The sequence below is a fragment of the Notamacropus eugenii genome, chromosome 1 (assembly GCF_028372415.1).
Source record: "Notamacropus eugenii isolate mMacEug1 chromosome 1, mMacEug1.pri_v2, whole genome shotgun sequence".
In the NCBI taxonomy this organism is placed as follows: Eukaryota; Metazoa; Chordata; class Mammalia; order Diprotodontia; family Macropodidae; genus Notamacropus; species Notamacropus eugenii.
In genome coordinates this window covers 386371860-386385093 of record NC_092872.1, presented here as the reverse complement: position 1 = coordinate 386385093, position 13234 = coordinate 386371860, and the positions used below count along the sequence as shown (strand labels likewise).

Sequence of the window (13234 nt, the reverse complement as noted above, 5' to 3'; positions counted from 1 at the left end):
GCACCAGAAATTTCGTCCCCACTTGAAGCCTGCAGATATCAGCACGAGGTCATAGATGGCTATGTTTGCAGAGGTGAGCACAAGATGGAAGGCCTTAAGGAACAGCCATAGTCGTGCGGTGGGGAGAGCTGGAGGCTGTGGGGATGCCAAAGGGTCAAACAATGAATTCTTAGTATCAACGAAGAAGAAAATGAGGAAGGAAAAGCACGCACTGCCATTTTTGTGTGCCTTTTTTTTTTCTTTTTTAAGCTATGGGAGAAACCAACCACAGAGATGTCATGGAAGAGCATGCACAGGTCCAGCTCTCAGCTTGGGTCAAGGTGTGCTTGGGGTATCTGGTTTGGTTCGTGTCCAGCCCACAGGTCGCCAGTTTCCTTAGCCATCCCTGACACAGTCTGGAGGTGGTCCCTCCCCTCCACCTCCTGATAGGCTCTTATTAGGGAACCTCTACACTTAGCAAGTGGTAGCCAAGGACTGGTGGATGGGCGGCTGGAAGCAGCGTACGTGCTCCACGGTGGTACTGTCTGTCTCTACTGACTTCATATATTTGTTCAAGATTGCGAAGACCTCGTTGTTTAGGATCTGGTATTTGCGGATTCTGTCGGCCATCTTCTTCAAGGGCTGTAGTAAAGATGGTGAGTGGAGGGTGGGAAACACAAGGATGGACAGAGAAAGAGAACACAGAGGTGAGAGAAGGCATCAGAGGCACAGAAAAGTCACTCGCCAAGGGTCACACAGCTAGAAAGTGTTCAGGTTCCTACTCCTGTAACCGAGTCTTAGTAAAACCCAACCAGATATTCTCAGCCATACAATGATCCAAGACAATCCCAGAGGACTAATGAGGAAGCATGCTATCAGCCTCCAGAGAAAGAACTGATATTATTTGAACACAGACTGAAGCATGCTATTTTTTACTTTCTTTTATTCAAGTCTTCTTGTACAAAATGACTAATATGGAAATGTTTTACATGACTGCACATGTATATCTGATTACTTACTATCTGAAGGAGGAAAGTGGGAAGGGAGGGAGGGAGCGATAGGATTTGGAACTCAAAACTTAAAAAAAAATTTTTAACATGTAATTGGGGGGAGAGTTATATATATAATATATATCTATATATGTATATATACATTACATATGTGTGTATGTATGTGTGTGGATATATTACAAAAACCTTAAAAAAATAAAAGAAAGAAAGAAAGAAAGAAAGAAAGGTGATGGGAGGGGAGGAAGCTATACTGCTTCCCTGCCCTGTGAGGTGACCTGACTCATCCCACTTGTCTTAGGAGCTCCAGGCTTACAGGATTCACACTAGCAATTCCTCACCCAGCTCAGTTCTCCAAGTCTCCCTTCATTTGTCACAACAGACCAATTCTTTTTATTTTATTTTGTTTCGTTTTAATTTTTAATGTTGCATCTTCTTGTTCCCTGGCACTCTGTCTCTACATTCTCCCTCAGACACCCCACTTGCCACCCACCCCATTCCACTTACCACATTTTTTATGATCTCATCCTTCCCATCCTGTCTCTGCACCTTCAGGAGATGGTAACAGAAGTCAAACAAATCAAACCGTCGCTGCTGTCCGAGGAGGACGATGACTGAGCAGCCGGCCCAGTTCAAGCCATCTCCAAAGCACTGCCTGGGAGGGAAGAAAGCAGAGGCCTGGAATGAAGTGGAAGCTAGGGACACCAGAGCTTCCTAAATTCCTGGCTGGTAGCCCGGCCCCAGATCTCCTTGATTATCCTTTATTTTTATAACCCCCTGCCTGTAGGTAGGTGAGTATGAAGGAGCCAATCTTATCAATGGGATTTGGGGATAAGATGCACGATATAATGGATAGTGCATTGGATCTGAGTCAAAAAGGCCTGAATTCAAATTCCACGTTGACGCTTTCTAGCTGTGTGACCTTTGGTAAGTCACTTGACCTTTCTGTGTTTTGCTTTTCCTCATATGTAAAATAAAGAAGTTAATGACTTCTAAAGTGCTTCCAAGTTCTATATCAACGATCCTATGAGATAATAGACACCAGGTTATTATTATTAATAGCATTAAAAATAATAACCATCTTAATGATAGTTAACATTTATATAGCTCTTACTATGTGGCAGATACTGTCCTAAGTGCTTTACAGTTATTATCTCATTTGAGTCTCACAACAACCCTGGGAGGCAGATGCAATTACTATCCCCATTTCTCAGCTGAGGCAAAGAAAGGTTAAGTGACTTGCCCAGGGTCACACAGCTAGGAAGTGTCTGATGTGGGATTTGAACTCAGGTCTTCCTGACTCCAGGCACAACTGAAAAACTTGGAAATCCTACTAAGAAACCCAGAACAGCTGCTTATTCCCTCTCAGATAAAATCTGGACTTCTGCTCTTGGCTTTCAAATTTGGCTTGGCACAACTTAACCCATCTTACCTATAATTGCTATTTGACTGACCAACTGACATAGCTCTCACTAATAAGCCCTTTCCTCCAGCCAGGCTAGTATCCTCTCTTTCCCCCTGCTTCTTCCAACTTCCATACTTTTGCTCTCCCTATTTCTTTCTTCCAGAATGCCTTCCCTCCTCCTCTCTTCCAGTCCAAATTTTATTCATTCTTTGAGGTTTAGTTCCAGTTCTTTCTCTCCTAAGGAGCATCTTCTAGTGACACCACCTGAACATGGATTTTCCCCTTTCTGATTTTTTTTGTATTTCCTGTTTATATTGAATAATGAATATCTTTATGATCTTATTTTGCCTACTTTGTGGGTTTGCTCAGTTTTTATATGTATAGCTTTATCTTTCCAATATACTATAAATGCCTCTTAATTTTCCTTGTCTTGTACTTCTCCCACCTTCCCTCCATAGCAATCTCTAAGAGTGAATCACTAAATACCTAGCAGGGAAACTTTAGAGGTGGGTGGCTTCTGCCCCACACCTCCCCAGTCACTCACTCAGCTGTAAATTCGTTGGTCCCCACCGGGATACAGTATACAAATTGCATGGCGCTCCAGAGACGGTGAAACTCCACACACTCGTCCACATGCATGACACCATTGGTAGGGGGTGGGCCTCGCCATATGGGATCCTGGAGGTAGCTCCGGATGCGTGTCAGGATGACCTCAAACATGGATAGTCCACAACACAGTCGCTCCTTGGTCAGTAGATCTCCTTCCCGGGCAATTGCAATTTGCTGGGGGAGGAAAGTGTCTGTGAAAGCTTGTGGTAAGATTCTCCTATAAGATTTTCTTCTCTTTCCCCCTTCCCCTGGTTTCCAAACCAGCAGAACCTGCCTGGAGTCTATTCACAATGACTGAGGGCTTGGTAGGGGGGAGAATGCCTATGGATCCTTCAGTAATCCATGATTTCATTCCACATTTCATGCTTTTGTTGGTGTGGACATTCCCTCCACTTCTACAGACCGGGACCCTTCTGTGTCAGAATCCTATCAGATGCTTCATGAGTTGACCCAATAGATCAACTTGCTTGTGACCTTGGAAGGTTCTTCAGATGACAGTCATGTAATCTGTCACCAGATCCTACCTGATGGCCCTTAGACTCTTCCCCCAATTTATTTTGTATCTATTATATGTCAATTTATTTACGTATACTTTGCTACCCCCACCAGAGCCTAAGCTCCGACTTGATTGGTGTCTTTGTATCCTGGGTTCTTGGCACATGGTGGGCACTTGATAAATACTAGTTGATTGATGGTAGGTTTGGTAGGATTTGCCAGAGGTCATGCTCTGTTGCCATAGCTCCAAGACTCCAGGGTCATTTTCATACCATGATGAGGCATCAGAGGATGACTTTGGTGCAACAGAGTACTAACCTTATAAAATTCAGCATGATATTTGAGGGTAAACCCACCATGGCTATCTTGCCATCTGTTCTGATACTCCTCATCTACAAACTATCTTTGGGCTACCAGGAAAAATATACCCCTGTCCTTGGGGGAGTTAATTCATTCAGGTTTGGAGCCTCTGTCCTGAGTTTAGCTGTTTTGATTGGTGAGTGAGAGCAAATTCAACCAGACTGCCATCCTCAGCCAGCCCTAGACCATCAGACCATCCTTACATCCCACTTAGACATCCATCCTGGCCATCTTGCTTCCATTCCTTTGCCCCTCCTACTTTTTGCCTTTTGCTCTGGGTTCACTAAGCAAGCAACACTACCACAATGCCATTGACATGAAATGGGCACTTCAACTGACTGCCCTGTGGATCAGTTCAACATTCTTTCTATTCCCAAACATTAGACAGAAACTAAAATTTAGCGACCAGGTCATAAAATGCCACTTCTTGAGATTGTTGTTTGTTCTTCATTCTCAAAGGGGACCATGACATCATGAAGATGATGACATGACCTGCAGTTGACTTTGGGCTGAGTGAGGGAGGGCTGTGCAAGGTTACCAGTCTCACTTTTTCCTCCAGAGCCATCTGGGTCCAGTGGCCTGATATTCATCAGGATGACTAAAGGGGCCATCTCTTGACTCACTTCTTAAAGAGTCCTGTTCACTGCATGGGCATCACTATACCTGAAAAGACCTTAGCCTAAAAGGGCCAGGGTCTCCTACTGCACTTCTTGAGACTGTCTGAATGAAAGCCTTCCCAAAAATGTCTCATTCTACTCTGTCCTTATGACCCTAGGCATTTAAAAGTAGTATCCTTATAAAGTTAAGGATCCCACAAATGCTTGCTTCAGGAAACAGCCAACCTCAAATGTAATCAATGAGCAATAATTTGTAAAGTTGGGGCTTATAACTCATTAGAAAATCCTGTTGCAATGAAGCTGGGAATGGTATGATAAATGCAAACAAGGGAGCAGTCTGACAGGGTCTCGGAAAGGGAATGGCGGACATGAAGATTTTCTTGGTATTTCTCCAGCTCTCTTTCTTGGGAGAAAGGATGCCCTAATTCTAGGTGAATAGTTCTGTTTTTTTAGACCAAAATATTCCCAGACTTGAGATTACCCTCACTTATAGTAGCCAATGCCCTTGGTTCTAATTCTATGTTCCCCAAGTAACCTTTTGATCTCTGTCTCCTAAGTAGACTCATTCACTAGGAAGGAAAGCTACGCACCAATCACCATCCTCTCAAGGCCAGACAGGTAGGGAAGGTCCAGTGTTGTCATCTTACTTTGATAGGGGGGAGGTGCCACAACCACATATCAGATACAAGGTTAGGGGCTGGGGACACAAAAACATTCCCTAACCTCAAGGAGTTCACATTCTATTGAGTGAGATGCAGAATAGTTAAACAGAATAGCTGTGTTCACACAGCTAGCTAAAGACACGTGATTTCTAATCAAACACTTTTCCTACTACTCAATACAGTAGAAACCTGACTTCCACTGATCTCTGAGATGTGTTCCAATCCTTAACAATACAAAGTGCCCCTCTGGCCTTTGTTAAGCTGGGGGGTGGGGTGAGGGTGGGAGGTAGGGTTGTCCTTGTCACATTCAGGGCCTCCTGCATACTCTGGGTCCAGGGTTTCTAGAAAATATGGCAACTCAAGAAGACAAGCTCAGTTTATAGCACAACCCCTTAGACGCTGTCCTAGCTATTGCTGAGTCCTCTGGTGAACTCTTACTGGCCTCCAAACTGTTTTGTTAGCTTTCCTGTAGTTGTTTGGATGACTAACTTCTGGTCCATTTCTTGATGGGAGAAGGGTTTACAAAACTGCTAACTCCTTCCAACTTGGACAGAACCTAAAGGGAATTCAACTGGGTAAATACTGAGTGTTTGACTAGGGAATTCCAACAGGTCCAAGGACAATTTATTAAACAGAACCATGAAGCGATTCATAATTTTCTAAATGCAAACAGATGCCAGGCATTAAGAATTGGAGACCAGATTCTTGTGGGAGAGTGCTAACAGAGAAGACAAGTTTGCGCACTGCCGGGTTTAAGGGATTACTCCCTAAAAGGCAATCTTCTTAGACTATCTGATCCTGCCCCTGGGGAACTAGCCTGAAAATGTGCTTATTAACATGGCATCTGAACTGCTCGGCCAGGATGCTCTGGAAAGGCCCTTTCAGTTCAAACAACAATAATAATAGATAGATAATAGATAGTCGGAGTGCTTTCAGAGACTGCAGTGCATACATAAACAGGGTGTCCCTAAAGCCTTCATGCAATTTACAGCCTTTAGCTTAGGGCAGTTTTCAGCTATTCAGTTAGAACTACACTAAGAATCTGGGGACACCCTGGATATTAAACATGGCTCCAACCTATCTTTCTAACTTCATTTTCCAATTTTTCCAACACAGTTGTTGTTCAATTATTTTTAGGTATATCTGACTCTTTATGACCCCATTTGGGGTTTTCTTGGCACTGGAGTAGTTGCCATTTCCTTCTCATTTTATAGCTGAGGAAAATGAGGCAAGCACATTAGGTGACTTGCCCAGGGTCACACAGCTAGTGTGAGGCTAGATTTGAATTCAGGAAAATGAGTCTTGCTGACTCCAGGCTTGGTGCCATCTAGCTGCCCTTTATAAAATGTTACTCCCTTTTATACATGCTATGGTCCAGGCAGGCTGGCTTTGTCATGTCCAATACTCCACTTTTGTCTCTCCCCATGCTGGGAATTCACTCCTTTCCTTACCTGTCCGCCTGCCTCTTAGAACTGGTTTCCTACCTCCTCCATGAGGCCTTTCCTAATAAACTTCTGCACATTTAAGTTGTCTTGTATTTATTTTGTATAGACTTCTGTGAGTATATGATATCTTTCCTGGAAGTGTGCAAGATGCCTGAGGGCAGGTACTATTACATTTTTTAAATTTCCTATTGTCTAACAAAATGCCTGGCATACAGTAGGTTCTTAATAAATGCTTGCTGAATTAAGCTGGGGGAATCTTGGCACCTTGAAGATCAGAGCTGGAAGGAGCACAAGAAATTATCTAATCCAGCCCCTTTATTTTACAGGGAATGAAACAGAAGTCTAAAGAAGGGATGTGACTTGTTTAAGGTCACACATCAAGTGAGTGGCAGAAGAAAGGCCTGGATCCAAGTCTCTCTAACTTGGTTCAGCCCCAAAGGGCCCCTCTCAAAGGCTTTCTTCCTAAGCTTATTCACCAGGAGCTTCTGGTGGATCAAAGGACTATACAATTTCCAGCCTCTCCTCTTTCTGCACCCTTCATCTGAGCCCTCCCTGTGGGATGACATAGAAGCAACAGAAGATGCCAAGAAAAAGCCTGCAAGTATCTGTAGTGGAGATTGCAACGGGGTGTGGAGAACTGGGAGCTTCCCAGCCATGTCTGTGCTCCCCACCCCTCTCTAATGAAGAAAAGAGCTGGGGGATGTATTAGCTTTTCTGCCAAGGCCAGCAGTTAGCCGGATTATTTAGGGCAGTTGGACAGAAAGGATACAAGCCACCATACAGTAGCTGCCCTATATGTGATAGTGAGTAGAGAAAGTATAGAGGAAGAAGCAGGGGACCTGCAAGTTTATGGGGATAGGTATCCCAGGTGTTACGTTGTGCTTTCCTGGTGACGTGTACCAGGGCCTAGAGTTGGTGCTATGTGCTGTCAATCTCTGTATCCCCAGAGTGCCCTCATGTGCCCATGATACCTTGGGTACTTAACAAGGATCTGTTTAATTGAATTGAATTGTCTTTCCCTTAGGGGTTGGGGTGTTCATATGTCATGTTTTCCTGAGTCTTGGAGCAAGCATGTCTACATCTGAAGGACTGCAAGACACAGCCAGAATGGATGCCACATTCCTAAGAACAACCAGAGGGCCATCAGTTTAGAGTTCATCAAATCTAACCCTTCATTTTATACACAAGGAAACAGGCACAGAGAGTAGCCCAGAGCCATATAACTAGTGTCTGAGGTGAAATTTGAACTCAGGTCTTCCTGACTCCAAGCCTAACACTCAATCCACTGGGCCACCTAGCTGCCCCAACCTCTCCGACCTATTTGCTCACTTGTAGAACATGGTTGTGACATGGTGGCGGGAGCTTAGGGATTTCTAGGCAGGGTTGTATAGACAGAGTGTTGGACTTGTCATTGGGAATGCCTGGGTTTGTATCTTACCTCATATACTCACTAGTTATGTGCCACTTAAACAAGTCACTTAACTTTTTCTCAACCTCGGTTTCTTTATCTGTAAAATGGATATAAAAATAGCACCCACGTCCCAGAGTTGCTGTGAGTGTAAAATGAGATAATGTATGTAGCGCTTTGCAACACTTAAGATGCTATATAAATGGAAGCTACTGTTATACTTATTGTTGTTAAGAGGCTGACAAATGAGACACACTCCCCTAAATACATTCTGTAGGGAAGCAGTCTTTAAGTATTTGTTTCTATTTTCCCCTTAACTGAACTGAAATTTCAGCTCCTTTTTCTTTTCCTCTTCTTTCTTGCTGGTAGGATAATCCATTTAGGAAAAGTTCAAAGGAAGAGACAGTGAATTTAAAGTTCTGGTTAATCTACCTGGATTAACCCACCCCAAATCATTTGGACAGGGCTAACTTCTGAACTCAGACAGCTTTCACCTAGAAGCAGAAGAATGCAGGGAAAGCATGGACATAATCACGGACAGGCCTGTCTCAGTCTCTAGGGAAGACTTGGAGGTTCTGTCCTTTTCAGTGCAGCAGCTCATATCCTGATAGGTATTTGTTGGTTTCTCTTCAAATCCAAAGAGGACTAAAAAGAGCCCAAGTGTTTTCTGCAATGGCTCTGGTATCTCTACTCTCATGCTCATTGTCACCACCATAATTTAGGAATCTTTTCTCCTCAACTCACCTAGACTAACGCAACAGCCTCCATACTCATCTCTCGGCCTCCAGTCTCTTCCCAGAAACAGGGAATTTTATAACCAGAAGGAACTTCAGAGCCCATCTGGTCCAACTCTCACTCAAAGACAGCCCCCCACAAGAACACATCAGACAAGGGGTCATCTAGTTTCTGAAGCCACCACTTTTGGACAGTGTCATCATCTACTGTTAGCAAGTTTTTCCTGACATCTAACTTAATATGTCCCTTGGCAACTACCACCATTACTCATAGTTCTTTCTTGTGGAGCGGAAGAGAAAAAATTCAATCTATTTCCCAAGTGATATCCATCCAAATGTACGACGAAAGCTATAATCTCTCTCTCTTTACCTTGAACTTGCTTTTCTCCAGGCTAAATATTCCCAGTTATTTCAATTGATTCTCAAATGACAAGGACACTAGGCCCTCCACTACTTGACTGCCATGCTCTGGAGGGTCCTATGTAGGACATTTGGAAAAGTACTCTTTAAGACTTTCCGTTTTTTCATCTGTAAAAATGGAGATAATATTTGTACTACCTACCTAAAAGGATTGTTGTGAAGAATAACTTTAAAACCCTACAGAAATGTAAGCTGTTGGAGAAATACTCAGACTATGTCACTCCTCTTCTCAAGATACTTCTGTGGCTCTCTAGAACTCGCCAAATGATACACAAACTCCTTAGTCTAGTAGTTAAGGCTCCCTACAATCTGGTTTGAATTTACTTTTTCAGGCTTAGCTTAAATGACTCTCCTTCCTGTATTTACATTCCAGTGCTGCTGCAGGAAGAGTGAGGAAAGCTTGTCATAAAATGGGTGACCCAGTTCAAGGGCGGTCTCCTAGAGTTTCATCACTGAGCCCCCTTCTCCTCCTGGTTTAGCTTGAACATCAAAGGAGCTAAGGCTTGACCATCGGGACGGAGACCTGGTAGTTTCCTTTGCTCTGAATCCTACTTTCCTTACATTTATTCCCTCATACCCTGGCATCTGGGTGTCTCAATTTAGGCCTCATGTCTTCCCTGGCATGAATTAAAATGTTCCATTATGAATGACTTGTGCCTTTGTAGATTAAAGATCTCTCTGATTTTTGTGAAATCTCCTTAAATCCTAAAACTGTTAGAATGCCTGGAGACACCTCCAGAGAGGTTGAGGAGGGCTTTCCCTCCACTTGAGCTCTTACCTGAGGGGTCCCCAGCCGCTCTATGAGAGGGACGAGGTGAAGAGGAGCATACTTTGCTTCCAATCGCTTCATCCGGACTTCCAAGCGTTCCCCTTCTGTTTAGGCAAACAGTGAAGAGAAAAAGAGAACAATGAACCTTGAGACACTATCCCGGTGTAAAGTCTGGGAAGGCATTTATATATGGGCTTGGAAGTCAGATTTAAACTCTGATTATTCATCAATGAATTCCACTTGTGTGTTATAGGCATGAAAACACACATAGCTCAGGAGCTATGCGTTTAGACGGACCTAAGTGGTAAAATTCTCTCTGCTTTTTCATTATTACACCCCATCCATCCCTTCCCAGGGGTCACTAACTCTTGAATATCAGTCTCAAGTCTGCTCATTTAAGGAAAACTGTCAAAAAAAAAAAAAAGGCAAGTCCCTTCGGGAATTATTTATTAGAATCAGCTAGACTCAAGACTAGTTTCTGAGCTCAGCCTATCATATCCCTCAGGGTTTTCTTACCTTTAATGTAGACACGAGGCAAAATGTTCTGGAATGGTGCCGCGTGGAGCAAATCACAGACTTCCTCCTGAGACTGGAGGAGAAAGAGAGAGACGGTGAGTCACAAGAATCTAAGGATTCTCACGACCCTGGTGGCTAAGCATACGTGAGCGCTGCTCTGCCTGACAAATCTGAATGCAAGACTCCAAGGACCGACTGTGATGCTCAGCCCCTGCCCCTGTTATCTGTTTATCAAGATTTTTTCTGCAACACAAAAGCAGCTCTATAAACCAAGGCACTCAGACCTTGGCACCAAGGCCACATGGACCTCTTTGACAGTCTGGTGAAGCCTATGGACCTCTTCTCAAAATAATGCTTTTGGAATGCCCGCTACAGTTTAAAAAATATTTTTAAAAAAACCATTTCACAGATCCCAGGTCAAGACCGCTACTCTAGTCAATTCACAAACATTTAAGTACAATGTGAGATGCTAGGGATAAATGAAACAACCCTCTTTCATAAAAAGTTTACATTCTAAGCAATGAATTGAAGAGGAATATGGATCTGGCCAATGGCTATTGGGATAACACATCTTTGCGTTGGTCCGTTTTGGGAAAAGAGAATCATCTGAGAAGTCCGTGAGACTGACCACTATTTCTGGATGTGTCAACTAGTAGAGAATATTGTATATTCTTCTAGCCAAGCTATCTGAACAAGTCAGACAAGGAAAGGAGTATGCCATGACATGCACAACTGACCTTTTGCAAAATTTCAAAGTATACAAAGTTGTTGTGGGTTTTTTCCTACATAAGATATCCTACATAAAATTGTATTACCTAAGCTGGAAGGAAGATTAGGGGTCATCTAGTCTAAGCTGAGACCCAGAGATAAAAATGATGTCCCCCCTCCCCCACTGGCCACCTGGGGTCATACAGCAAACTAGTAACAGAGTAAGGGCTAGAATCCAGGTCTTCTTCCTCATAACAGCGTGCTATTTCTGTTAGGCCACATTGCCTCTCCTTCCTTGGTGTCCCCATTCCCAGTACCCTATAATGGCGCTATGCTGTACACAGACCTTTCCTGTGGCTCTCCACCAAGATCACGCCCTCTCAACTGGAATCTCATGTTTGAGAGTCTCTCTTCCTGCCTTTTTCCTCCACTTTCCTCATTAGAATTTACATTTCCTGTGTCTCGTCCCTTTAGGACCTTGTTCCATTCAAGGTAACAGCCTAGTTAGACTGTTAACATTAAGCCTAGTAGCACAAGGGAAGGACAAGTGCCTTAATTCTGTTCTACATTCATTCAGTCTCAGTACAATTCCTCCCAGTAGCCATATGCCAAAGAATCTAATAGAGAGTCCAATGAATATTTGTTATCTACCATGTGAAAAGCACCGTCTTAGGCACTAGGAACGATACAAAGACAAAACTGAGATAATCTCTGTTTTTACATTCTGCTTGGTTGTTGTTTTCTCTTTTTAGTAATGTCTGACTTTTCATGACCCCTTCTGGGGTTTTCTTGGCAAAGATACTGGAGTGGTTTGCCATTTCTTCTCCAGCTCATTTTACAGATGAGGAAACTGAGGTAAACAGTGTTAAATGACTTGCCCAGGGTCCCTCAGCTAGTATGTGCCTGAGGCCAGATTAAACTTAGGTCTTCCTGGCTCAGTGTTCTATCCATTGAATCATCTACCTGTTCCTTCATGTTGGACTAGGGGCATGCAATCTATTCACAAATAAGGAAATAGAAGACATTTTAAGAGGAATGAAAGAATTAGCAATAGGGGTGGGATAAGATGTCAGAAAAAACTTCAGAGATAGGAAATAGAGCATTAAATTTAACTGAAATGGGGGATACATGAAAGAGAATAAAATATATATATATCTGAAAAGCTGGGTGGAAGCCAGACTAGAAAGGACTTTAAATGCTAGACTGAAGAATTAGTATTTCATACTCAAGACATTAGGGAAACATTAAAGATTTTGAGCAAGGGAGTGGTACAGTCCCACCTATTTTAGGAACATTAATACGGAAATTATGTGTAGGATTAATCAGAGGGAGGAGAGGTTAGAAGCAGAAAAAACAATTAGGAAGCTATTGCAAAATTCCAGGAGAAAGGTGATATGAACCTGAATAAGAATAGTGATAATGTGAGTAAAAATAAGGGAATGAATGTGAAAGTTGTTGTGAAGGCAGAATTGACAAGTGGATGTAAGAAGTAGGGGAGAGAGAGAAGAGTCAGGGATGATGCCAAGGCTGTGTCTGGAAAGAAGAGGGTGGCCTCCCCAGAAACAAGAGAAAAGTGGAGGAAGAGTTGGTTTATCAGGGAAAATAGCTCTACTTGGAACGTGTTCATTTTTAGATACCAAAGAAGCTTCCAGGTAGAAGTTTCCAGAAGGCAGTTGATGATGCCAGTCAGTTGATGCCAGCTTATAAGAGATTAGAGCTGCACATATGGATTTAAGAGCCATCTGTATAGAGATGATAACTGAATTTGTGGAAATAGACAAGAAAGAAATAGAAAAAGAAGAGAAGGCCAAGGATAGAGTCTTAGGACATTAACCACCTGGACATTTCCAAACGTATGTATCACAAGCATCTTGACCTCAACAGGTCCAAAACAGAACTCATCTTCCTCCTCTCCACCTTCCCCTTTCCTGGACTTCTCTATTACTTTTGAGGGCATCACCATCCTCCCAGTCACCCAGTTTTGTAACCTTGGCTTAATTCCTCATGCTTACTCATCAATCTGCTGCCAAATATTATTTTTACATAGGCACCTCCCTATATATTCTTATCATGTCTTTCCTTTTTTTCAAAAAAAATAAC

At 43.0% G+C, this 13234-nt stretch overlaps 1 protein-coding gene across 3 annotated transcripts in view; it reads right to left on the bottom strand.

Moving 5' to 3' along the window:
* Positions 1-217: 217 nt before the first annotated feature.
* CYFIP2 (cytoplasmic FMR1 interacting protein 2) overlaps positions 218-13234 on the bottom strand; it is a 133693-nt gene continuing 120676 nt past the window's right edge. For all 3 annotated transcript variants that reach the window (XM_072630844.1, XM_072630843.1, XM_072630845.1), the window contains exons 27-31: positions 10427-10499; positions 9920-10014; positions 2936-3174; positions 1494-1641; positions 218-621 (exon numbers count right to left, since the gene is read on the bottom strand). In XM_072630844.1, coding sequence (XP_072486945.1) covers positions 454-621; positions 1494-1641; positions 2936-3174; positions 9920-10014; positions 10427-10499 — 723 coding nt within the window. In that variant the 3' untranslated portion in view covers positions 218-453. The remainder of the gene's footprint in view (positions 622-1493; positions 1642-2935; positions 3175-9919; positions 10015-10426; positions 10500-13234) is intronic.